We start from the raw sequence: 25,607 nt of genomic DNA, 5'->3' as shown, positions 1-25,607 counted from the left end.
CCTGAACACAATTTTGCCGCTTTGCAATGTGTTAGTAAAAGTGTACATATCATCGCAACTACTTAGTGGATTATATTGTTTTTTTTCAGGACAAATTAGATTTTCATTTGGTGGTAAATGGTAATTGATGTCTACTTTTTTTCTATCAAAGGAAAACTGTCCCAAAATAGTAAGAAAAATATATATTTTTTTATTTAGATGTATATTCTTGCTATTACCATAACCTACCACCAAACAACAACCCAAAATAAATTATTCTTCTGATGATCGCAGCGATACCACATGTATATGTTATTTGTTGTCTGTACCTGTAGTAGGGCCCAGAAAAAATAGTGCGGATTTTGCTTTTTTATCTTACCTAAATTACAATTTTAAAATGTTTTTTTTTTTTTTAATATCCAACCTAAAATACACTAGCCGTCGACCATGACACTTACCTAGATCACACCCTGATCCAGCCGCTATTTTTACTTTATTTTTATTTTTTTACGCACACTTTTGTTTTACATTTTTCTCCTTCAGCATGGAGGAAAAGATATATAATGTATCTTTCTCTCCATTCAGAGGAGAAAACACAAAGGCAGGCTCTAATGCGACTGATCACTGTGATAGCCAATCAGAGGCTATCACAACAATCAGGTGATCGGAAACCAGGCCTTTTAGTTCCCTATTCTTGGTACAAGATCTGGGGCTCTTGGTGTAAGCCCAATCTCTGTGCTGGAAGCGCACCATGCGGCGCACTCCCAGCACAAAAATATGTAGGCAAATATGCAACCCCATGGAAGATGACTCACTTTATTGAAGCCACATCAATTTGTACAATAAGTGGCAAAGGGTTAAATCATTTAATTTTTTAAGCTTTTTTTTCCCTCCACTGTCTTTTTGTTTTTTATAGAGAAAAAAAAAAAAAATTAACCAATTGGGGCTAATGAGGGGCTATTTTCTGGCATGAAACACAGCCAGGATATTTGAAAGTAAAATCTATAAGTCTCAGAAGAGATTAAAGCAATATTAACCACTTTAGCTCTGGAAAGATTTGCCACCTTTCTGACCAGGCCCTATTTTGTAATTTAGCACTGCGTTATTTTAATGGACAATTGCGCGGTTGTGCGACGCTGTACCCAAACAAAATTTACGTCCTTTTTTTCCCACAAATAGAGCTTTCTTTTGGTGGTATTTGGTTACTTGTGCGATTTTTATTTTTTGCGCTATAAACAAAAAAAAATGACAATTTTGAAATAAAAAAAAAACAATATTTTTCACATTCTTCTATATGACATTGTCAAAAAAAAAATGTAAAAATCTAAAGGTTTTAACATTTTCGGCCAATTTGTTCTCTGCTACATATTTTTGGTGAAAAAAAAAATCGCAATAAGCTTATTTTGATTGGTTTGCGCAAAAGTTATTGTGTCTACTAACTACGGGAAAGATTTGTCATTTTTTTTTTTTTTACTAGTAATGGCGGCGATCTGCGATTTTTTGCGGGACTGCGACATTGCGGTGCACAGATCGGACCCATAACTGACATTTTTGACACTTTTGGGGGGGACCAGTGACATTACTACAGTAATCAGTGCTAAAAATATGCACTGTTACTGTAATAATGACACTGGCAGGGAAGGAGTTAATACTGGGGTGATCAAGGGGTTAAATGTATGCCTAATGCTTACTGACTGGGGGGAGGGGGTCCTGTGACAGAGACAGAGATCGCAGTTTCAGCTATGCTGAATCTACTGATCTCTTCCTGCCTGACGCTGACAAGATCCGCCTGCTTTGTTTACATAAGCAGGCGGATCTTCTCTCCGTTTCCCGGACGATTGGGGGAGGAAGGCCTCCCCCCGGCCCGACTCCCGCTGTGTCTAAACACAGTGGGAGCACGCCGCCGAAACCCCTTCCCCTCCAGTTACGTAGTGCTAAGTGACTGGACCCAGGGGAGCCGCACTGCCGCAGTAATATTACTGTGAGCAATCAGCCAGTGGTTAAACCAAAAATGTAATATATTGAAGCTTACCACTCATTAGATGTGGTGGCTGCATTTGTTTTCTTTTTTTTTAGGCTTTTTGCCTTCTGTTTTCACCTGGTGAAAGTAACACACCTCACACATAAGGACTAGTTCACACTTCCCACACAGTAAACCACAGTGGTTTCCTGTGAAGTAAGCTCTCTGTTCCAGGTTCTAGTGAGCCGGCAGTAGGGGGCGGTATGATGCGCATTCTACTACATCAAACAGCCCCCTTTTTGTGTGATCTTCATTCGAAGTACAGCAGCATGGTGTGTTGCGCTTCCAATGCTCCTAAATCTGGGGTTGGATTCACAAAATTGCTTTTTAATAAGATAAAGGGCAGTAAAAATACCTGAGAACACAGGTAGTAATATCTCAGAGCACTAAAAGTCTTTTCATCAATAGTGCAAGTCCAGTCTCTTTTTTTTTTCCTTACAATACAGAGAGCTCATGTTTTTTACATTTCTTCTATCAGTGTATGAAGTATTTTCCTTAATGCCAGCAATTCATTTTGTTCTGTATCTGTACTGAATGTCCATGTCCAAAGAATTGAATTAGCTGCACAGACATGATCGTTCCTGTTGCAAAGTATGGCGGAATCCATCAATCTTTGAGTATGAATGAAGTAGAGTTTACAGACGTTGGACTCACTGGCTCATTTTCAATGGCAGAAAGACTTAAATGATGTCCTGACTCCAAGACTGTATCCTGTGAGTGACCACTTGGATCCTCACAAGAAGATTGATATAACTGGGAGGATCCTATCTGAGGTCTGTATCCAAAACTCTCCTCATATGAGTCATCTGAAGTCACAATGTAGTTCTCATTGAAGAACTCTAGGTAGGTGGGTGACTGTGCTTTGTATAGAATCTCTTCTGTTTGATTAAGAGGGCTTTCATTTTCAATGCTTTCAGCAAAGTACATGTCACCAGAGGCTTCTGTAGTGGTAGTATTTGAAGGTCTCTGGATGGTGGAATACATCACTTCTGGTTGCTTGTCACTGTTTTCTTTCAGGTTATGACCAACGTTTGACTTTTCCACGACATAAACACGTTCCACCTTCTGAGTAACACTGTCTGGTAGGACATCGATGCATGTTGGTCCCTGTTAAACAAAAAAAAATGCATCTTATAACCCAGCCAGATTTACCATTAGTAGATGTACGTCTGTGCCTACAGATGACAGGTACAAAGAGATGGCTTTTCCCTGTTTGTCATCAGCAGAAACAGCCCTCCCATAGAATCATATTTACATTTTGTCACAATATTAACCATGTTAAGACTACTGTGTGACGGGAGTCACTTTGGTTTCGGGGGCCCGGTGTGACGGGAGTCACTTTGGTTTGGGGGGCCCGGTGTGACGGGAGTCACTTTGGTTGGGGGGCCCGGGGTGACGGGAGTCACTTTGGTTTGGGGGGCCCGTGGAACCCAGCTTACCTTAGAGAGGTTGATAAATCCCTCTCTCCGCTCCCTAGGCCCCTCTTATGTGTAAGTCACTCTGTGTTTATTAGGGGCACAGGGTGACCAAGAAAATGATGGACAGCTACCTAATGGATACTGAGAATATGGTTTGGATTACTTCAAATGGGACAGTAATATTTATCAACAATATCTCTTAAGAAATATATGAAGACTATTCCTGGTCTGTTTGATTCTGAACATGTTCATTGAAAGAGCTGGTCACATTGGCCTCTGTTCCATGCTCTTCAATGTAAGAGATGGACAGTCTGTTACTGGTGGTTTTGCTATTGTTTGTGTATTGAGGTGTGATGTGTTTTCTGCTAAGCATGTCTGTCCCATTGTTAATTAACTCACCTATTGTTTCTGTCCAGATGGCTAGGTAAATAGCTCAGGTTAATTATGTTTCTGTATACAATGTCATTTGCATAGGATAATGTAATCTGGCTCACCTGACCTGTGTGTGGTATATAGTCCGTGTGAGTTTGTTCAATAAATGTTCCAGATCTTATACAAGCTAATCTCAGCTAATTTTGTATGGGGGCGGCTAGAATATCTGATACCTATGTTCAAGACTGAAAGAAGTGGTATTCTGGCGGAAGCACACAAGCGCACTGTGGGGTCGCGGTTCCGTTACACACTGCATCAAGAAAATCTTCTATACAAAAATGAAATGATCCTAATATGTGCTGTTTTGGATGCCAATGTTGATAATCCAGACTGTGGGTTGATTTATCAAAACTGGAAAGTGCAAAATCTGGTGCAGCTCTGTATATAAACCAATCAGCTTCCAGGTTTTTTTTTCTGCCAAAGCTTCATTGAACAAGCTGAAGGTAGAAGCTGATTGGCTGCCATGCACAGCTGCACCAGATTTTGTGCACTCCAGTTTTAGTAAAGCAACCCCTCTGTATTTAGCAGACCACTCAAAAAAGCCTCTTAGGCTACCTATATATAGTGAGATACTTACAAGCAATACAACTGACTCAAGCGCTATGGTGCCATTTTGGGTATTTTCCGATGTATGGTTACTAGTATTTTTGTATTTGTATGCAAAGATTTGAGTAAAAAAACAAGAAAAAAAAAACTTTGTACAAACAGGTTCAATGTTTTCCATTTCTATGGAGAATAGTGGGGTGGAGGGGAGAGAGAAGTATTATAGTGACATTATTATAGTATTCAAATTACACAGAATTAAACTGTATGTTACATAGTTGGTAAGGTTGAACAAAGACACCAGTTCATCCTGTGTAGGTGTATGTGTTCATAATCATTTCCCATATCCCTGTATACTGTGCTCGCTAAGATACACGTCCAAGAGTTTTTTTAAAAAAAAAACTATCAAAACCTCCTGCTGACACCACCATTTGTGGAAGTGAATTCCACATTCTTACACCTTGACAGTGAAAAACCCCTTATGCACTTTAAGGTTATACCGCTTCTCCTCCAGTTTCGTCAAGTGGCATCGGGTCTTCTTACACTCCCTGAGACTGAATAGTTTTATCCCTATGCAAATATCACCATTGAGGTATTTGCATATTGCTATCATATTGCTATCCTCCCTCTTCTCCAGAGAAAAAAGGTTAAGTGCTTGTAGTAGTACCTCATAACTGAGGTCCTCCAGTCCCTTTATTAACTTTGTTGCCCTTCTCTGAACTCTCTCCAGTTCATGCACCTCCCTCCTGAGGATCAGTGACCAGAATTAGATGGAATACTACAGATGTGGCCAAACCAAAGTTTTATAAAGTGGCATGATTATAGTTTTATCTCTGGAGTAAATTATCTTTTTTATGCATGCTAATATTCTGCTAGCTTTGCTTGCTGCAGCTTGGCATTGCATGTCATTGCTGAATCTGTGATCTGCTGGGACCCTCAGATCTTTCTCCATTTTGGATTACCCCAGAGGTCATTTTGTAAAGTTTCTATATCTTGCTGTGAAGTTATTTCCCTACTTAGCTTTGTGTCATCAGCAAACACTGAGATTGAGCTTTTTATACCAACCTCTATATTCTTTATGAAAAAAATTAAACAGAATTGGTCCCAGGACAGAGCCTTGGGGTACCCCGCATACAACTCAAGACCAATCTGAGTATTCGCTATTTATCACCATCCTCTGGACACGCCCCTGTAACCAGTTATCCTTGTACAAACCCTATGTGAATTAAGCATTTATGAGGAACTTTATCAAATTCTTTTGCAAAATCGAGATACACTACATCCACCAGTCTTCCCTTATCTAGATGGCAGCTCACTTCCTCATGGAATGTCAATAGATTGGTTTGGCAAGAATGACCTTTCATAAACCCATGCTGATTACTACTAATGATACTGTTTTCATCAACAAATTCCTGGATATAGTCCCTTAACATCCCCTCCAATAGTTTACATACTATGGATGTTAGACTGACTGGCCTGTAGTTCCCAAGTAAATGTTTTGGCCCTTTTTTGAATATTGGTCAATCAGCAGGTACCATTCCTGTCATTATGCTGTCCATCAAAATTAATTAAGAGTAGCGGTTTGGCTATACCCTGAGTTCTCTGAGGACTCTCGGGTGTAAGCCTCTGATCCTGGTGATTTGTTTTTGTTTAGCTTTTCTAGTCTTTTCTGATCATCAGCTTTTGTTAGCCACAAGGCACATCCTGCGACATGTTACTAACAATACAGATGTTGTTACACTTCCTCTTTTTCCTGTGTAAAAACTGTGGCGAAGAAAGCATTAAGTACAGTTGCTTTCTCCTTGTCATTATAACCAACCTCCCATCCTCATCCTTTATGGGGTCAATATGCTCTGACCTTGCTTTTTTACTGTTGATATATTTAAAACCTTTCTTGGGATTTATTTTTCTCTCCTCCGCTATGTGCATTTCGTGGTCAATTTTAGTTGCCCTGATTGTATTTTTATATGGTTTTGCATTTTTACATTTCTATTTGCATTCCTTCCTTGTAGTACTGGAATGCTGACAATGACGCCTCAATTAAAAGTTAACAACACCCCCAGATCAGATCGTATATCGCAGTGTGATCTGTAAGTTCGCACAGAATCAGATTGCACTAGTGTGAACCACCATGCGATCCGATTCTGTTGCGGACCAAAAAAAAAAAACGGTCCTGTGCGTGTTTAGTGTGATTGCAGTGCGAATTCAGCCATACAAACTGTATGGCTGAATTTGCACCGCACAGAGATCGCATGTAATTTTAGGAGCAGTGCGCTGCGAATTACATGCTATCTCTGTGATCGCACAAATGTGAACCGGCACTTACAGTGGGGAAAATAATTATTTGATCCCCTGCAGATTTTGTAAGTTTGCCTGCATCATTTATATCATAGGTGTATTTTAACCACTTAAGCCCCGGAAGATTTTACCCCCTTCCTGACCAGGGGTTTTTTTGCGATTTTTTACTGCGTGACTTTAATGGACAATTGCGCGGTCGTGCGACGATGTACCTAAACGAATTTGACGTCCTTTTTTTCCCACAAACAGAGCTTTCTTTTGGTGGTATTTGATCACCTGTGCGATTTTTTAAACATGCGCTATAAACAAAAAAATAGCGTAAATTTTGCAAAAATAACAATAATAACAATTTTTCACATTTTTTTATATGAAATTCCCAAAAAAATTTAAAAATCAAAATTTTTTAACATTTTCAGCCAATTTGTTTTATGCTACATATGTTTGGTAAAAAAAATCGCAAAAAGCATATTTTGATTGGTTTGCGCAAAAGTTATCGCGTTTACTAGGGAAAGATTTTTGTCATTTTTGGTGTTTTTTTTTTTAACGAGTAATGGCGGCGATCTGCGTTTTTTTTTTTTTTGCGGGACTGCGACATTGCGGGGGACAGATCGGACCCTTGACTGACATTTTTGACACTTTTGGGGCTACCAGTGACATTACTGCAGTAATCAGTGCTATACATATGCATTGTTACTGTAAAAATGACACTGGCAGGGAAGGGGTTAACTGCATTGGAGAGGGAGGGGTTAAGTGTGTCCTAGGGGCGTGTTTTTAACTGTGATGGGACATGTCTACTATTGCAAAAACAGAGATCAACGGTTCTACATAGTAGAACCGTCTGATCTCCATTTTTACACAGGGGAGAATGACAGGCGGCTTGTTTACATCAGCCGCCTGCCTTTCTCCCTCTCTACCGACGATCGGCGAGTGACCGGCGGACATCGGGTCCACCGGTCACACGCACTGACTGCTTGGTGAACGAGCCGCGGCGGGCGCGCGCCTGCCCGCTATTGGCTCACAAGCCGGTGACAGGCTAGTGACGTATATATACGTCACTTTGCCTGGCCGGGGCTGACCACCTCAGTATATTTACTTGCGGCGGTCGGCAAGTGGTTAAATGATAGAGACAGAATATCAATCAAAAATCCAAGAAAACAAACACATGATACAAATGTTATAAATTGAGTTGCAGTTCAGTGAGTAAAATAAGTATTTGATCCCCTACCAGCCAACAATAATTCTGCTTCCTATAGACTGGCTACAGTATGTGCTAATGTGGTACACAGATTAGTTCTGTCAGTTTAGGGAGGTGCTACTAACGACAACTCATTGTGTATAAGAGACACCTGTCCACAGAATCGCTTTCTTCCATTCAAGCCTCCCTATCATGGGCAAGACCAAAGAGCTGTCAAAGGATGTCCAGGACAAGATTGTAGACCTGCACATGGCAGGAGGGGCCTTTAGGACCATCAGCAAGAAGCTTGAGGTGTTGAGATGATTATTTGCAAATGGAGGAAATACAAAAAAAACATCAATCACCTTCAGTCTGGAGCTCCATTCATGGTTTTGCCTCATGGGGTAAGGATGATCATGAGAAAAGTGAGGGATCAGCCTAGAACTACAAAGAATGAACTTGTGAATGATCACAGTCACCAAACAAATCATTGGTAAAACATTACGCCGCCATGGATTGAAATCCTGTAGCGCCTGCAAGGTCTCACTCCTCAAGAAGGCACATGTACAGGCCCATCTGAAATTTGCCAATGAACATCCAAATGATTCAGAGAGGGATTAGGAGAAAGTGCTGTGGTCAGTTGAGACCAAAATTGGGCTCTTTGGCATTAACTCGACTCGCTGTGTTTGGAGGAAGAAAAATGCTGACTATGACTCTAATAACACCATCCCTACAGGCAAGCACAGAAGTGGAAACATGATGCTTTGGGGCTGTTTCTAAAGGTACAGACCGACTTTGCTGCATTGAGGGGCCATGTATTGTAAAATCTTGGATGGAAACACTGGAGATTGGTTGTGGATGGGTCTTCCAGCATGACAATGACCCAAAATATATCGCCAAGGCAACACAGTAGGGGCTCAAGAAAAAGCACATTAAAGGTCATGGAGTGGCCTAGCCAGTCTCCAGATTTTAATCCTATAGAAGATTTATGAAGGGAGCTGAAACTTTGAGTTACCAAGAGACAGCCAAGAAACCTTAAGGATTTAGAGAAGATCTGTAAAGAAGAGTGGACCAAAGTCCCTCCTGAGATGTGTGCAAACCTGATAACCAACTACAAGAAACATCCTACCTCTGTGCTTGCCAACAAGGATTTCTCCACCAAGTACTTTAAAGTAATTTTAAAATACTCCTATGATAAAAATGATAGACCCTATATTTCTTTGTAAGTGGGCAAACTTAAAAATCTGCAGGGGATCAAATAATTATTTTCCCCACTGTACATATACAAAGTAAAGTGACTGGCCTCAGATGATACACAGAGATTAAACAAATTCTCCTACATAAGTTGTACCTGTTTATCTGCAGTTTTCTCTTCTCTACAGCCATTCAAAGTACAGAATTTATAAAGCTTGTCTAAGCTTTCAGAAAAACAGGTGGCAGGGAACTGAAATTACACTCCGCAGAGCTGGGTGAGGAGAGCTCTGTAAGCTGATTGGAGGGAAGGAACACACCCCCTTTCACACAGGAACAGAGCTGAGACTCTCAAATAGCCTCCCCCATCACCTTTTTTTTCCTGGTGTCTGGAAAACTTGTCAGAAGGACGCATACTGATAGCAGAGGAACTAAACCGCAGACTGATATGACACTTGGAGCTCTTATTTAAGACACGTACACACTATAGAGAGATATTCTCGGTTCATATTTCATATCTAAAGTTTACAAACACTTTAAGAAAAGAATTGATAAAAAAAAAAACAATAGGTGTTGCCACCAGCAGTCGACTGTCCATGTCCCAGACCGAAATCGTGACCCAAATCGTGACTGTACATGTCCCAGACCGAAATCGTAACTGTCCATGTCCCAGACCGAAATCGTGACTGTACCTGTCCCAGACCGAAATCGTGACCCAAATCGTGACTGTACATGTCCCAGACCGAAATCGTAACTGTCCATGTCCCAGACCGAAATCGTGACTGTACATGTCCCAGACCGAAATCGTGACTGTCCATGTCCCAGACCGAAATCGTGACTGTACCTGTCCCAGACCGAAATCGTGACCCAAATCGTGACTGTACATGTCCCAGACCGAAATCGTAACTGTCCATGTCCCAGACCGAAATCGTGACTGTACATGTCCCAGACCCAAATCGTGACTGTACATGTCCCAGACCCAAATCGTGACTGTACATGTCCCAGACCCAAATCGTGACTGTACATGTCCCAGACCGAAATCTCTCTCGGATTTGTCTGAAACTGATATCAAATGCAAGCAGAATGAACCTGAAAGCAAGCTGCATTTGTCCCTTGACAGAAGGCCACAGCCTGTTGACAGACCCTGTGGTTTAACCACTTAGCAGAATGACGGCCGCAAAGTGGTTAAGTTATCCTGTCTGGGCATCATATGACGTCCAGCAGGATAAGTCGCTCGTGAGGGCGCGCAGAGTGGCGATCGGTGGTGCGGTGTATCACTCTGACACCACCGCATCTCCGATCCCGGTAAAGAGCCTATGACGTAGGCTCTTTTCCATATGATCAGCTGTGACCAATCACAGCTGGTCACATCGTAACCAGGAAGTGCTGTTTATCGGCTTTCCTCCATTCGCCCTGAAAAGGCGCGAGTAGAGGAGAGCCGATTGGCGCCTCTCCTGACTGGGGGTCTGCTCTGATAATCAGCACATTGATTATCTGTGCAGACCCATCAGGGATGCTCACTAGAGCCCACCAGGGATGCCAATCAGTGCTCATTAAAGATGCCAATCAGTGCCTATTAGGGATTCCAATCAGTGCCCATTAGTAATGCCTGTCAGTGCCTCCTCATCAGTGCTGCCTTTTAGTGCCATCTATCAGTGCCACCCATCAGTTCCCATCAGTGCCACCTATAAGTGCCCATTAGTGCTGCATACTGTATCAGTGCCCATCAGTGTTACATATTAGTGCAACCTCATCAGTGACTATCAGTGCAGGAGAAAACTTACTTATTTACAACATTTTTAACGTAAACAAAGAAAAACTTTTCTTTTTTTTTTCAAAATTTTCAGTCTTTTTTTTATTTAGCAAAAAATAAAAAACCCAGAGGTGATCAAATACCACCAAAAGAAAGCTCTATTTGTCGGAAAAAAATAATAAAAACGTTGTTTGGGTACAGCGTTGCATGACCGCGCAATTATCATTCAAAATGTGACAGCGCTAAAAGCTAAAAATTGGTCTGGGCAGGAAGAGGGTGAAAGCAGTGCTTTAAGTGGGCCGGTATGCACTGGTACTCAGTACCGCCACTTCCAAATATGGCTCTTGAGCATAACGCCACCTCTCCGTGCGCCTTAGCGTACCAGTACGCTCATTTTGGAAATCTGCGCCCTCAATTGCCCCCCCAAGAATATTTCCCACTCCAGAGCCAGACCAGTCACCACCAGTGAGTCCCCCTGCTCCGGAGTCCCAGCCCAGACCAGGGGGGGGTGCTCTGTGGGAACCCTGATGTGGGGTGGGGTGGGGGGGGGGACAAAATTTATAGGCTATAATACAGTGTTTCTCAACTCCAGTCCTCAGGGCACACTAACAGGCCAGATTTTAAGTATTACCTTGGGGAGATGCAGACTAGAATACTGCAATCACTCAGCAGCAAATGAGATCACCTGTGATGTATTTCAGTTTTCTTGCAAACCTGGCCTGTTAGTGTGCCCTGAGGACCGGAGTTGACAAACACTGCTATAATAGAGTACCGGCACCTCTTTTGGGCCACTTAAAGCACTGGGTGAAAGTGCCCGGTATTGAAGTGGTTGCAAAAAAACTGTTTGACAATCTGGCAGAAAACCTAAAGTCCTGTCACTCACTGCTTCTGTAAAGTACTCGACTTTTTACCCAGCCCCCCATCTCCAAGCACAAATAACAGAGCTACATAGTCGGGAGGAATGTAGACAACCACAGGACTCTATAATTTGGTACTTTGCCGAGTTGGGAGGCGGTGCCATCAGTAGACAAATCGGCAACCATCAGACTTCAGGTGACCTCTGTCTCTGACACTCAAGCAGACGTGTCAGGCTCAGACAAAGTAAATATATCTAAACAAGAGAAAACATATTTTAATTCATTAATGGGTATTTCGATCCTTGCATTATCTCATCCTTATGGGGACTTACTGAAAATGGCCCAAAAATTCCTACAATAATCTACCTACTATAGTTTACCAATACTTTTGCAAGTATTGTTCTTACACCTTTCTATTATATGAATCTCACACAGTCCGAGCTCTGCTTCACATTTATGCTGCAACAAATCACTTAATTATTGAGAATTTGCTTTGCTTATAACCTCTGCCTGGTGCGCGCGCCCTTATTAAAGGATAAGTTCACCTTCGGGAACATGTTAGATGTTCCACCGGTTTTTAGGGTGGAATATGTAACATGTTCCCAGTGCGGCAGCCGCTCCCTCTCCTCCACCCCCTTCCCCCTCCCTGTGGCAGCAGTACAGGGATAAGTTTCCTGTACTAGCTATCTGTCGGGTTTTTTTTTTTTAAATCAGTGCCGCTGTGCGGGGCTTTGCCCACACAACCACGTCATTCATACAGAGCCAGGGCCGTCTTTAATATTCATTGGACCCTGGGCAAACATTTTTTAGGCCCCCCCCCCCCCCCCGGAATACACATCAACTATTTGCAGGCAGCATGGGCTGAAGGGGCAGATGTTTTGGGCCCCACGGCATTAACTGGGCCCGGGGCAGCTGCCCTTTTTGCCCTGCGTTAAAGACAGCCCTGCACAGAGCTCTGTGTAGAAATGAACTACAAGTCCCAACGTTCTTTGCGGATGTCAACTTGTAGTTGTCAATGACCTAACATGGCACTGTGGAGCGCTGTGGTAGTTCATTGAGTCTGCCTGTCTGTACAGGATATACGGGCACACAGATACACTGACAGATCTGCAGGAGACCTGCATGGCACCAGTGATCAGCAGACCACTGATGCCATGCAGGTCTCCTTTGGAGCTTTAAAGGCTCCAAAGAATATAAATGCACAAAAAAATGTGCATTTATCATTATTTTTTAAAAGTGAATTGATCATCCTTTAACCACTTAAGGACCGCCCCACGTACATTTACTGCGGCAGGACGGCCCTTAAGCGCAAAAATCACATACCTGTACGTGATTCTGTTAAAGAGCTCTAGGGGGTGCACGCGTGCAACTGGAGCTGTGCTCCCACTGTGATTGGACACATAGGGAAGCAATCAGGGGGTCCGGTGGCCGCACGATTGTTCAGGAGAATGAAAACGGCGGTCTGCCTATGTAAACAAGGCAGACCGCTGTTCTGTCAGACAGGAAGAGAGAGATTGTGTGTTCCTACTAATCAGGAACACAGATTTCTCTCTTCCTGCAGTCAGTCCAGTCCCCCTACAGTAAGCAAGCACTCCCTAGGAGCCGACTTAACCCCTTGATCGCCCCTTGATTAACCCCTTCCCTGTCAGTGTCATTTATACAGTAACAGTGCATCATATTTAGCACTGATTACTGTATTGGTGTCACTGGTCCCCAAAAAGTGTCGCTTAGTGTTAGATTTGTCCGGCGCAATGTCGCAGTCCTGCTAACAATTGCTGATCACTGCGATTACTAAAAAAAAAAAAAAAAAAAACCACAAATCTATCCCATAGCTTGTAAATGCTATAACTTTTGCGCAAACCAACTATTATATGCTTTTTGGGATTTTTTTACCAAAAATATGTAGCAGAATAAAATTAGCTTAAACTGATAAAGAAATTCGATTTTTTCCATTTTTTTTATTGGATGTGTTTTATAGCAAAAAGTAAAAAATCGTTTTTTTTTTTTCTTAATTGTCTGTCTTTTTCTGTTTATGGAGCAAAAAAAAAAAAAAATCGCACAGGTGTTCAAATACCAAAAGAAAGCTCCATTTGTGGGGAAAAAACTGACATACATTTTATTAGGGTACAGCGTCGCAATTGTCAGTTAAAGCAATGATGACGTAAGCCGGCGTGCTTACGAAACGCGTCGGGACGCAAGGACCTGTGACTGCGCCAACCTCACTTCCGGCTCCTGGTAACACGCTCGTGGAACACGGAAGGCGTGAACCGGAGACCGCATTATATGACTATATGCTCTGATTTTACCTACAAAATGTAAGTGCACCCATCTCTTAATAAACTCTTTTGCTTAAACGTACTTTACTATCGAGCCCATTTTTGTTTTCTCCCTGGATATGTTGTTTGGAAGCCCATTGCCCGGGTTAACATATTGGGATCATCAGTGAATACGGGGAGAAGGTGCCTCCTTCTGATGTCTGGTGCTTGTGATTTTATCCGTGTATTAGACCCCCTATAATAAGGGGTCCACAGCTTCTGGTAAGCACATATACACTCTGGGTGAATTGGTGGAGGTGTATAGTGCCAGACATAAAGTTTATCAAGTGTTTACCAATATTTGGATATTCGCTGCTACTCAATATGGACTGCTTTATGGACACTTTAAAGAGGAAGTAAACCCTCCTCTGTAACTTGTACCTATAGGTAAGCCTATGATAAGGCTTACCTATAGGTACTGTAAATATCTCCTAAACATGTACCGTTTAGGAGATATTTACCTTAAATGCAGCCAGTGACGTCACTGGCGAATGCGCTCTGAAGGAACAGCCGCTCGTGCCGTTCCTTCAGAGCTCCGTGCCGTGAACGTCGGCTCCCGCGCGCGTGCGCGGGAGTGACGTCACCGCGGCTCCGGCCAATCAGATGTGGCCGGATGCTGCGATCCCGGAAGACGGGTGACTGGACATGTTGCCCGTCATACAGGTAAGCGGACGGCACGGCGGGGGCTCGTTCTAAGGTAAGTATTTCATAATGAGCTAGTATGCGATGCATACTAGCTCATTATGTGTTTCTCTTGCAGGTTGCAAAAAGAAAAAAAAAATTTGGGGGGGTTTACAACCTCTTTAATATGATATGGTTTAATTGACTTAGTCAGTTTATTGAATGTGCACTTTTTATTGTATCACTACATATTTGTACACATCTTTGCACTTTATCATTATCACAGTGTTTTTAGTTTAGCGCAATCATATATTTCGTAATAAGTATTTTTTGTTAAAGCAATGTAGTGCCTTATCGCAAAAAATATCCTGGTCATTAAGGGGGTAAAATCTGCTGGGGCTGAAGTGGTTAAAGAGAGCCAAATAGTTTAGGTCAATTACCTTTGCTGAACTGATGGAGATAGCCTTGCTCTTATTAGGTTTAGGAATATTGGGATAACATGTCTCTTTCAACCTGCAAAAAACATATATAAATAGTTACTAAAGTTGAAAAGGACTTGTGTATGTACTGCATTCTATAGACCCAATAAGCACTCACCATGCCCTCTTCCAGCATCCTGCAATGAGTAGTATGACCCCCAGCACTGACACTATAATCACAGGTAGGAGGATGGACATGATCATTGCTCCCGCTAGAAAAGAAACAAGGGTTATTTTAATCAATAAGTCTGAAACAAGTCAATGGACTGTTTCAAAACTACCCACAGGCTATTGCTCAGTGCGACTAATGGTCATAATGTGTATATTTTTGGGAAAACAGCTGATTGGGCAGGTTCGATTTTCTGGCTAGACGCCATTGGTTGCTCCTGAAGCTGAACATGCACATGTATGCTCTGTATGGCCACCAGTTGCACTGTAACTGCACATCTTATACCATTTTATGTCTTTCTCTGGATTGTTATTAATGGTAAAATGTATATTTTAGGTCAGACATAAGAGAAATTCATATGCTGCATATTATCATTACACATATAAAGTATGCACAACTTTTTCTTGACAGTGGTCCTGTAACTATGACTTAGACATACTCACCATCAGATTGTGTGGAAGCTTTAATAAATTCTTTGTCAGTTTCACCCCCACCTGTAACAGCCACAACTGCCACTTGATATTCTGTATTTGGTTTTAGTGGGCGGATGGAAGCAGTCATTATTTTTGGGTCTTTAATGAAAAATATGCAAACATCCAGACCATCTGTAAAAAGTATTGAGATATTAGATTATAAGTTCAGTTTTGTTATATCCTTCAATCCTTTTCACACCGACTAATTAAAACCTGTCATCAGAGAAACCTGTGGGCTTTCATTACTGAGCTCTCCTGAAAACGCTTGTTGCTTGGCTGTCATATTAACCCACTTTCTTCCATGCTTTGACTCATTGAACTAAAATAACATAAGCCAGTGGTGCCATTTGGTTTCCCCAGGGTGCTGCCGACACGAGACTCAGTTTGACCTGGATCCAGGCTGATGTAAAAAGAACACTGTGTTGAGGAGACTGATGGGGGGAGGGGGGGGGCTTTGTTGTGATGGGGCTTTCTGACTTTGTGATGGAGGGATTCTGATATATAGGGGGAATTATGTGATGGGAGTCTCTTATTTTAAACTCTTATGTGAAAGGGGGACCTCTGACATGATGTGTGTCTGACATGAAGGGGGGCTGTGATGTGAAACACTAACATATACAACCTTAAAATTTTGGGTTTGCTATCACCTTCTATACCAGTGACAACAGTCACCAAGACAAAAGGGAGCATGAACCTCCCCAGTATGAATGCAGACAGCAATAAATACCTGACAGAACCTCTAATCTTTCCCAATTCCACCCAAAACTTAAAAAAAGTGTTGGCTTTAGATATACATCAACATGTAACTCGTAAAAGTATGGCATTTACAGGGGCGAGAAATCTACTCTCATGGACCCAATTGAGGCTTGAAAGCCAGTGTTTAGTTGACCCAACAGTTCCCAGTGAGAATCAAAAAATCACATCTTAAGTGCCTACCCCTGAGATTACTAAACAGGCTATCGCTAAAGCGCTGTTTCAGGCTAGGAAACTGATACTGCGTCCCTGGATTTCCCCTGACCCCCTACTGTCAAGGAATGGATTGGGTGACATGCTAAGATTGAAGAAATATATCTATCATCATAGGGGCAACCCGAGTAAATTTGATAAATTATGGGCTCCATGGTTGGCGGTGCCCGGTCTGGCCCCGGTAGACCTGCTCCTGGATAGATTGGTGGCTGGTGGGATGTAAGGGATGGTGACTCTCTCCTTCTGAAGTGAATAAACTATAGGGAGTGAGATATAAATGCTACATACTCTGTTGGTTTTAATTGTTGGTTGTTGGCCTTGCTGGTTTCAGGGTCATTTTTTGCCTTAATGCCTTTCAGTATTGTACCGTGACTGTATCTTTGAGAATTCTGTATACTGTGGGCACTTCTGCTCTGGACTCTGTAATGTTTGTGCACAATGTTCAATAAAGTTATTTTAAAATAAAAAAAAATCACATCTCGATAGGTATACGTTTTAAACTAAAGCTCTAGATTTAATTAAGAAAAAAAAAAAAAAAACCCTATTTAGACTGACTATCTCCTTTACATTTGAAAGAATTTTTAGTAAATATTACTACAAAACACATGTATTTTCGCTATATTAAACAGAATTTTCTGTGAATGACTGAATGTAGACCCCATCGGCAATTTACCTAAATTAATGTGATCATTAGATGCATCCAGTTCACAGTTACTTCCTAAGGTTTTCACATAGATGGTGTAGCCCTTTACAAAGCCTTCTTGAGTCTCATCGGTTGGATAAGGAGACCAGTCCAGAGTCAGAGAATTGGCATCGATCTTCGTAGTTCTTACTTTTGGCTTCTTTGAAGACACTATAACATAATGTGGTTTACTTACTACACATGTGTGATACATCATATACAAAGGTCGGTTTGCAAACTATTTAGTGCCTGCAACCCTCAGGGACACACTTCATCCACTTGGGTATAACCCACACACCCTGGAATTCATAAAGAGTGTTGTAGATTACAGATTGGGTTAGCTCACATTAATGTGACAAATTGCAGAAGTTGCAACAGATTCATGTACATCAAATTAAGGTGCAATAGATTCACTCTACAATGTAAATAAATAAATCTAAAACACTAGCAGCGCTATACTATGCATGTCACAAATAAATGCATATAAGTATAAATATAGTATAAATACATAAGTAAAAGACCGCTTGCATGCATATGAAAGTCCCAGCTGAGAATTGATCACAGTCCAGACTGGATGTAATACGGAGCGCGAACATCTGCGCCTGCGCCCAAGGGGGTATAACATTGGCTGACTGTGGCGCGTCCTCGCGCCCTCAGTTGAAGTCCGTGGTGACAAAACACGGCAGGGCGTGAGTATGTGGTCGCCATAGTAACGATAGACGCCACGCCAAGCCACGATACGAGCTCCGGACAGCTACGGTACCTAGCAGCATGGATAGCAGCGGTGGGTTTACAGCATGCTTAATGCATTTGTAATGCCTTCATTACATCTACTCCTGTGAGTAGGATTTGGATGGGAGCAGGGGACAGTGTTTTATCTTTGTGTTTGCAATAAATATACAGAGTTACGTTATGTGTCCCCGCTTCATTTGTATTGTTGCATGACACGGCTATGGTGAGGGGAGTACATATGGAGGTTGGATTCTGATTCGTAACCGCAGTGCAGCTGATATGGTGTCCAATGAACTGAGATCTGTCTGAGACATACAGGCTTGTCTTTCGCAGCAGTCTGGTGAGTGTCCATTTTGACAGAGAGCACGTCTTGATGGTGGAGGTTTACGGGGTGCTTTAGGAATCCTTCACACCCTTCCTCTTATAAGTTTTACATCCATTCTGGACTGTGATCAATTCTCAGCTGGGACTTTCATATGCATGCAAGCGGTCTTTTACCTTTGTATTTATACTTACGGTATATGCATTTATTTGTGACATGCATAGTATAGCGCTGCTAGTGTTTTAGATTTATTTATTTACATTGTAGAGTGAATCTATTGCACCTTGATTTGATTATTCTGTTTTATAGCAGCAGCTGTGACCGTTTTAGGTAGATTTTAACATTTTAACCGATTTTACCATTTATTATTGCTTAGCGCTGGGTGAGTAAGAATTGTGATCTATTTCAGCGGTTTAGCTTTTCTTGCTCCATTTGTATTATTAGATTCATGTACATGTTTGGAAAGTGTATATGTGTAGTACCCTCTTAGCTTTTGTATGTCAGCTAAATTTATTGTTTGAACTCCTTCTGTAATGCAGGGAGTAGTGATTGTTTGGCCTGATCTGTTCAGGATTCACAAGCTGGGAATTTGACTGCTTCCCCCTGCCTTTGTGTGAAGCCTAGAGTGGGAGATTAAAAAAAATAACCAGCATGAATATTTATCAAGTTCCAGCCAATCCCTGGAGAGAAGTGTTGCAAAGGGGGCTGGAATAAGGGTAAATAGTCTGAACACTGAAGAGCTGTGCTTCCTCTTCCAAGGAGGGTTCCAGAGCTAGACGAGTTGCTGCCCTCAGGCAGCATACAGACTGTTCAGCCTCTCTAGAGGCCTCGGTAGAGTCAGGGCTTAGGGCCTGGATGGACTTTGCTTGGAGCCGATTGCAGAACCTCACCACAAGGGATCTGGTTTAGAAAGGTGCTTTCTCACTCACTGGACCGTGTCTGCTGGAAGGTGGCAGCTGTCCTGGGTACTTGTGACTAAAGACCCTAAACTCATCTCTGTGACTAGATGTGGTTGCTACTCCTCTAAAGTGGGGTACACACTATAATAAAATCGGGTGAATGATCGTCCAATTTTCCTAGTTTCACAGCAAATCGGAACCGACGAAAGACAATTTGTAGGAAAGTTCTTGTAGGACAAAGGCTTTTTTTGTTGTTTATTGTTTCTAAATATTCGCAGTCTTTCGTTTTCGGATTTTTCTCATCCGGAAATCATACGAAAATTGTACATATTAAGCGAAAACCATTAGTTCTGTTCCCATACGAGAACAATTTTGGAGCTTGTCCCTTCGAAAATATTCATTCAGAAGGTCGAAATCGGCTGTAGAAAGTTGTGTACACACTATACGAAAATTGTACGAAAGTTCTCTGGATGAAAATTCTTGCCCTATTTTCTTATAGTGTGTACGAGCCTTAAGAAAAGTCTTTCTTTATTAAAAGCTCTCATCGTTTGGGCCAGAGCCATCAATCATATTAAACCTTGCAAAGGGACAGACAATGAAGGTCCTCTTGTGCTCTCAGTGAAAAACTATACCAATAACTAGTGATAAATGAGGACCACAATTAGATTGTTTCCTATTACTGTCTTTGTGGTCAGGGGAAGCAACTATGAAAAGAGTTTTGGTGCTGCCCGCATCCTCCACCAAAAAAAAAAAAAAAAAAAGAGTTTTGGTGCAAGGCATACAATGAAAGAAGGGGCTTAGAAAAGAGATGAGGTTAGCAGATTTGGCCCACATTGCTCCTAGCTTTCTTACTACTTATTAAACATAAGAAAAAAATGAGCATGTCTTAACCAAAAACTGAGCAGCAACAAACCATACCATGGGTACAATGGCAATTGATGCATTTACTGCACACTGCAAGCATTGTGCCCTTTGAAACATAAGATACTTTGATATAAACAGCACCAAGCTAAAATAAAGATAAATACTATACATTGAAACTGGATAGTTACTAGATCTGCTGTCATTACTGATGAAAGGTATGACTACAGGTGAACAGCTTAAAGTGATTGTAAACCCTCCCACATACCCAGTAAAATAACTGGCTTCAAGTGATAGCTGGAGATTTAAAAAAATTCCTTCACATAAGTTATACCTGTTTATCTGCAGCCTTCTGCTCTCTACAGCTGTTTGAAGTCTAGAACTTATAAAGCTTGTCTGAGCTGTCACAAAAAAGGGGCTGAGAGCTCAGTGAGGAGAGCTCTGAGAGCTGATTGGAGGGAAGAGACCCCCCCCCCTTCACACAGAAACAAGAGCTGAGGCAGCCAATCACAGGCTGTGTGCTGGAACTTCCTCCTCTGTCAACTTTTTATCTCTTGGTGTCAAGAAAACATGTCAGAAGTGACTCATGGAGATAGCGGAGGAATGAAGCAGCAGACACAAATGACACTTAGTACTCTTAATTGAGATTGAGACAAGTACACACTTTAGAGGGATATGCTTTGTTCACTTTTCATGTCTGAGGTTTACAACCATTTTAAGTAAATACTTTGTTACCTAAATGTCCCAAAACCACCATCATAAAAGAAACACAATGCCCACAGGGATCTGATTGTACCTTAACGCAGCTTCTTAAGTGTCCTAAGGTACTGGAGCTCGGGAAACTCTCATGTGCATATATCAATCATTGCAGAGAAAGCTGCACCCTCTTAAATCTTGAAACTCCCTATTGGACATTTAGGCAATTTAGCACTTTGAGGAACCAATTGGGTGGTAGGATTGCGGAGGGGGGTGTAGTCCTTAACCACTTGCCGACTGCCTAACGACGATTTACGTCGGCAGTCAGCCCCTCACAGGCAAATCGACGTAGGTCTACGTTGCTAGCCTGTGAGGGTCTAGGGAGCGAGCGCACGCCGCCGGAGGCGCGCTCCTGCTCAATCACAGACCCCCCCGCGCGAGTGACATCGGGTCCGCCGGTCACTCGCGATCGTCGGTTACAGCGGGAGAAAGACAGGCGGCTAATGTAAACAAAGCCGCCTGTCAGTCTCCCCTGTGTAACAGCACAGATCATTCGGTCCTGCTATGTAGGACCGTTGATCTGTGCTGTTACAGCTCAAGCCACATCCAATCACAGTAAGAATCACGCCCCTAGGGACACACTTAACCCCTCCCTCTCAAATAAAGTTAACACCTTCACTGCCAGTGTCATTTTTACAGTAACAGTGCATATGTATAGCACTGATTACTGTAGTAATGTCACTGGTAACCCCAAAAGTGTCAAAAATGTCAGTCAAGGGTCCGATCTGTCCGCCGCAATGTCGCAGTCCTGCAAAAAAAAAAAACACAGATCGCCGCCATTACTCGTTAAAAAAAAAAAAAACAACAAAAATGACAAAAATCTTTCCCTTTGTTAGTAAACGCAATAACTTTTTGCGCAAACCAATCAAAATACGCTTTTTTTTTTTTTTACCAAACATATGTAGCATAAAACAAATTGGCCTAAAATGTTAAAAAATTTTGATTTTTACATTTTTTTTTTGGGGAATTTCATATAAAAAAATGTTTTATAGATTTATTGTTTATAGAGCATGATCAAAAAATCGCACAGGTGATCAAATACCACCAAAAGAAAGCTCTGTTTGTGGGGAAAAAAGGACGTCAAATTAGTTTGGGTACAGCGTCGCACGACCGCGCAATTGTCCGTTAAATTCACGCAGTGCCGAATCGCAAAATAGGCCCTGGTCAGGAAGGGGGTAAAATCTTCCGGGGCTTAAGTGGTTAAGGTAGAACTAAAGGCAAAACTTTTTTAAAAAATCTTGGACAGAGTGGAGAGGAATTGGAATGCCTGGTAGGTTTTTACTGCTGTCAGTGCCCCCATTAGGGAGATTTACCCTCTCTGTTTTGCCTGTTTACCGTTATCAGCAAAAAAAACAAAATGCCTAATTTTGGGTTGTCACCAGAACAGGAATAGAAGGGACATCTTCCAATTTAGACACTAGTCCTGGTGATCCTGGTAACAACCAGGGATTCCCTCAATTTGGAGGGATTTCCTCTCACTTCCTGCAGTGACTATGGGACAGGGAGTAAAGGGAAATCTCCACAATGGGACACAGATGGCCAAAAATATGAAATATTACTCTATCCTAAAAAAAAAAAAAATAGTTTTGCCTTGAATTCTACTTAAATTTTTTTCTGCAAAAGAGCTTCAGGGCTACTGGGGTGCTCAATAAGCTGTATAAAGTTTTGTGCATATACTTGCTGGTATCTGATCAGTGCTGCTGAGTTCCCAGCTCCACCCATCAGCTGTGTGGTTCTTACAAGGGAGAGTCTATTGCTCTACTGAATATTTAATTTATTTATTGTTTTAATTATTAGGTAAAGAGATTGAGAAAGATTGTAGATGTGGAAACTCCAGCTTAAATATTTCATTGCTGAAGCCCTCACGAGGTATAGGAACATACTGGCAGCCTTCCAGATTCCTCCTACACATTCAATATATTTTTTGGGTGGAGTGACCATTTAATGAGAAAAGCACAGCTGAAAAAGGGCAGTGACCCACAGCAAGCAATCAGACATCAATAATTTACTCCACCGCTCCAAACTAATAAAAACTGAATCTGTTGGGCTACCATTTTACTGCACTGCTCTTTGGTGGGTATACATAGCTACGCCCAATATTCTTTTACTTACCCAATTCCTCGGTATACCCAGTCAGTTTCCCCAGTAAGTGCTCCCCATCTTCTTTAGATCCATAAATTTGAAAATCATATCTAACCCCAGGCTGAAATGATGCTGAGAAAAGAAAACAGAGCCATAAACCTCTATCACTTTGTCAACCACACTCTGAATATCAAGCTTCTGTTAACCCTAATGACTGAGAAAAGTGAATTCAATTTTCGAAAATCAGCATTTAAAGCTCAATGGAAGTTGCATAACTTTTTTCTTGTGACTCCTATTTTTCTAGAAAATGCCTAAATACTTTTGTATCTCAGTGAAAGTGCTGCTTTGTGTTTTCACTGTGCAGTGTTCTATGCTAGCAGAGCTGAGTAATAGCCACACCCTTCAACACAAGTGCCCCCAAATAAACATGTATTGCAGAAAAGGGAAGGGAAAGTGTCTGATCAGCTTTTTGTTTTTGCAGAGTGCCTATTTAGTATTTAGACACCCTAAACAAGTGCTGTAACAGGAAAATGGAGTTAAGAGTATGAAAATTACACTCCTTAGTATGACGCCTATTTATTTCTGTGACTTCAATTGAGCTTTACTAACACAAATATTTTTTAAATTCTTACCAGAATGAATGACATCTCTGTGGATGCTAGAATTGTACTTTTTCCATTGAAGATCACAGTGTAGAGACCTGGGAGAGTTGCACCACTCTACTACATATCCACGCATAGAAGGCACTGGTTTCCACATTACATTGATCTCCCCATCTTTGCCTTGTGTCTGTTCTGTGTTCACTTTATTGCCTACGAGCAGAGCACAAGAAAATCCACTATTTGGTAAAAAGAATATAAAAACAGCAGCAAACAGATTAACTCTGGGCTAGCTAGATGAAGGTAAAATTGTACCCCAAATACAGAACCAAAGTTCTGCACTGGGCTCTGTATTTGGGGTACAGTGTTACCCAGTGCTGTATCTTGGCCTAGGCCAACAAGGCCCAGGCCTAGGGCGGCACTTTGCAGGGGGGGGGGGGCAGCAAAAAAGCTTAACCCTGCACAAAAACAGCCTCCTCCCGGTTCCCGCACGAAAAGGGTCTCCGCCGGCTTGCGCTACACTTTTAATATAGTGCCAGTCTTATGGGGTGGATTGGGCCAGAGGGCAGAGTCCAGGAGGCAAATCGGTCTGGCACCCCCATGAAGCGGTCAGTGATGAGGCTGCACTGATGGGCAGTAATGAGGCGGCACTGATGAGGCTACGCTGATGGGCACTTGTGGTCTGTGGTTCACAGATGACAGGGCGGGTCGTAAACCGTAAAGGGCATGGCCTTTACAGGAAGGGGTGGGTCATATGTAAATTAGGGGGTGCACAAGTTTAGTCAGGCCTAGGGCAGCACAAAACCTAAATACACCGCTGGTGTTACCCCACTGCGCAGTGGGGGGGCTCAAACATTTTCCAGCCTGAACAACCATCATGGACAAAGCTCTCTGGAAATGTTTAGCCGATTCTTTTTTTTTTTTCTTTCCCATAAAATTAGCCGATTCTTTATTGTCCTCATTGGATAACACTGAAATACGTTGGTGCTACAGGACAAACAGTTGGGGAGATTCATCTCCTCTCTACTGCTCAGTGTTTGGGCAGCTTGAGTAACAATAGATCTCTTTATGGCTTTGGATGTTCCCTGATGAAAAGCCTTGGTTTAGGAGGCAAGTTAAACAATATGAAATGGAACAATACTTTTTTTTGCTTGCCTCATAGCGCAAATATATATTTTTTTTAAGTAAAGTAGCTCATTATTCCTTTTTTGTACCTTCTAATGTAAAGCAAAACTGTCTCTTAGTAACTGTCTAAGTATATAGAATAGAAACACTTTGAAAAAGGAGATGTGACTTCAAGTCTTCGTTCTCTTGCAGAGCTACAAATGCCATTGCTTCCAACATTTCTGTGTGGGTCAGATAATGTACCCCTTGCTGGGTGCCATGGTTCATCCCACTGGTCTCTATGCTACTACAGGACACAGTAGTAACGTAGCAGCCAATTGGTGAAACCATAGCACACAGAAGGGGGACTTTGGCACACCCAAAGGTGTTGGAAACAAGTGAACATCACTAAATTGCAAGGTTTTATCTGGTAATTTAAGCCAGCTATAAATGATGTAATTTTCTTTGGTTGCAGGAAAACAATAGCTTAATTCCCCCATCAACACAGTCAGTGTTGATGGGGGAATCCCTTCCGTGGAGCTTTGTGTTTCCTGGGTGTGGGGGTAGGGGGTTGCGAGGAGCCGTCCTTGCCTGGAGAGCACAGTGATTGGCAATAATTACATGTACAATTCTGGCATCCTGGTTGTACCCAAGTTGATTGATGGATTGACTTAGGTACAATCAACCTGCCCACAGATGGTTCAAATATCAGCTTGTCCCTGCTGAGCTATCTATGGACAGGAATTGATCTGATCTTAAAGATAGAAAAATGAGTACTGCTGGCACTGGAAGAAGGGATTGACGTTACCCTAAAGCTTGTCATGAAAAATAAACGGTTACTGTTAGTGCAAAAAAAAAAGCATTTTATTGCATAGAAATGTA

The 25,607-nt window shown here is 42.0% G+C and overlaps 1 protein-coding gene across 1 annotated transcript in view; it reads right to left on the bottom strand.

The window, feature by feature from the left end:
• Window positions 1–2,370: 2,370 nt before the first annotated feature.
• OSMR (oncostatin M receptor) overlaps window positions 2,371–25,607 on the bottom strand; it is a 107,237-nt gene continuing 84,000 nt past the window's right edge. Inside the window, exons 12-18 of the mRNA XM_082264846.1 lie at window positions 23,655–23,834; window positions 23,053–23,154; window positions 17,362–17,541; window positions 15,693–15,854; window positions 15,199–15,292; window positions 15,042–15,114; window positions 2,371–3,106 (exon numbers count right to left, since the gene is read on the bottom strand). Of these exons, the coding sequence (XP_082120972.1) occupies window positions 2,606–3,106; window positions 15,042–15,114; window positions 15,199–15,292; window positions 15,693–15,854; window positions 17,362–17,541; window positions 23,053–23,154; window positions 23,655–23,834 (1,292 nt within the window). The 3' untranslated portion in view covers window positions 2,371–2,605. The remainder of the gene's footprint in view (window positions 3,107–15,041; window positions 15,115–15,198; window positions 15,293–15,692; window positions 15,855–17,361; window positions 17,542–23,052; window positions 23,155–23,654; window positions 23,835–25,607) is intronic.

This window comes from Pelophylax lessonae (assembly GCF_965119305.1).
Source record: "Pelophylax lessonae genome assembly, chromosome: 1".
Classification (NCBI taxonomy): domain Eukaryota; kingdom Metazoa; phylum Chordata; class Amphibia; order Anura; family Ranidae; genus Pelophylax; species Pelophylax lessonae.
The sequence above is the reverse complement of the archived record's forward strand: the minus strand, read 5'-3'. Positions and strand labels throughout refer to the sequence as shown.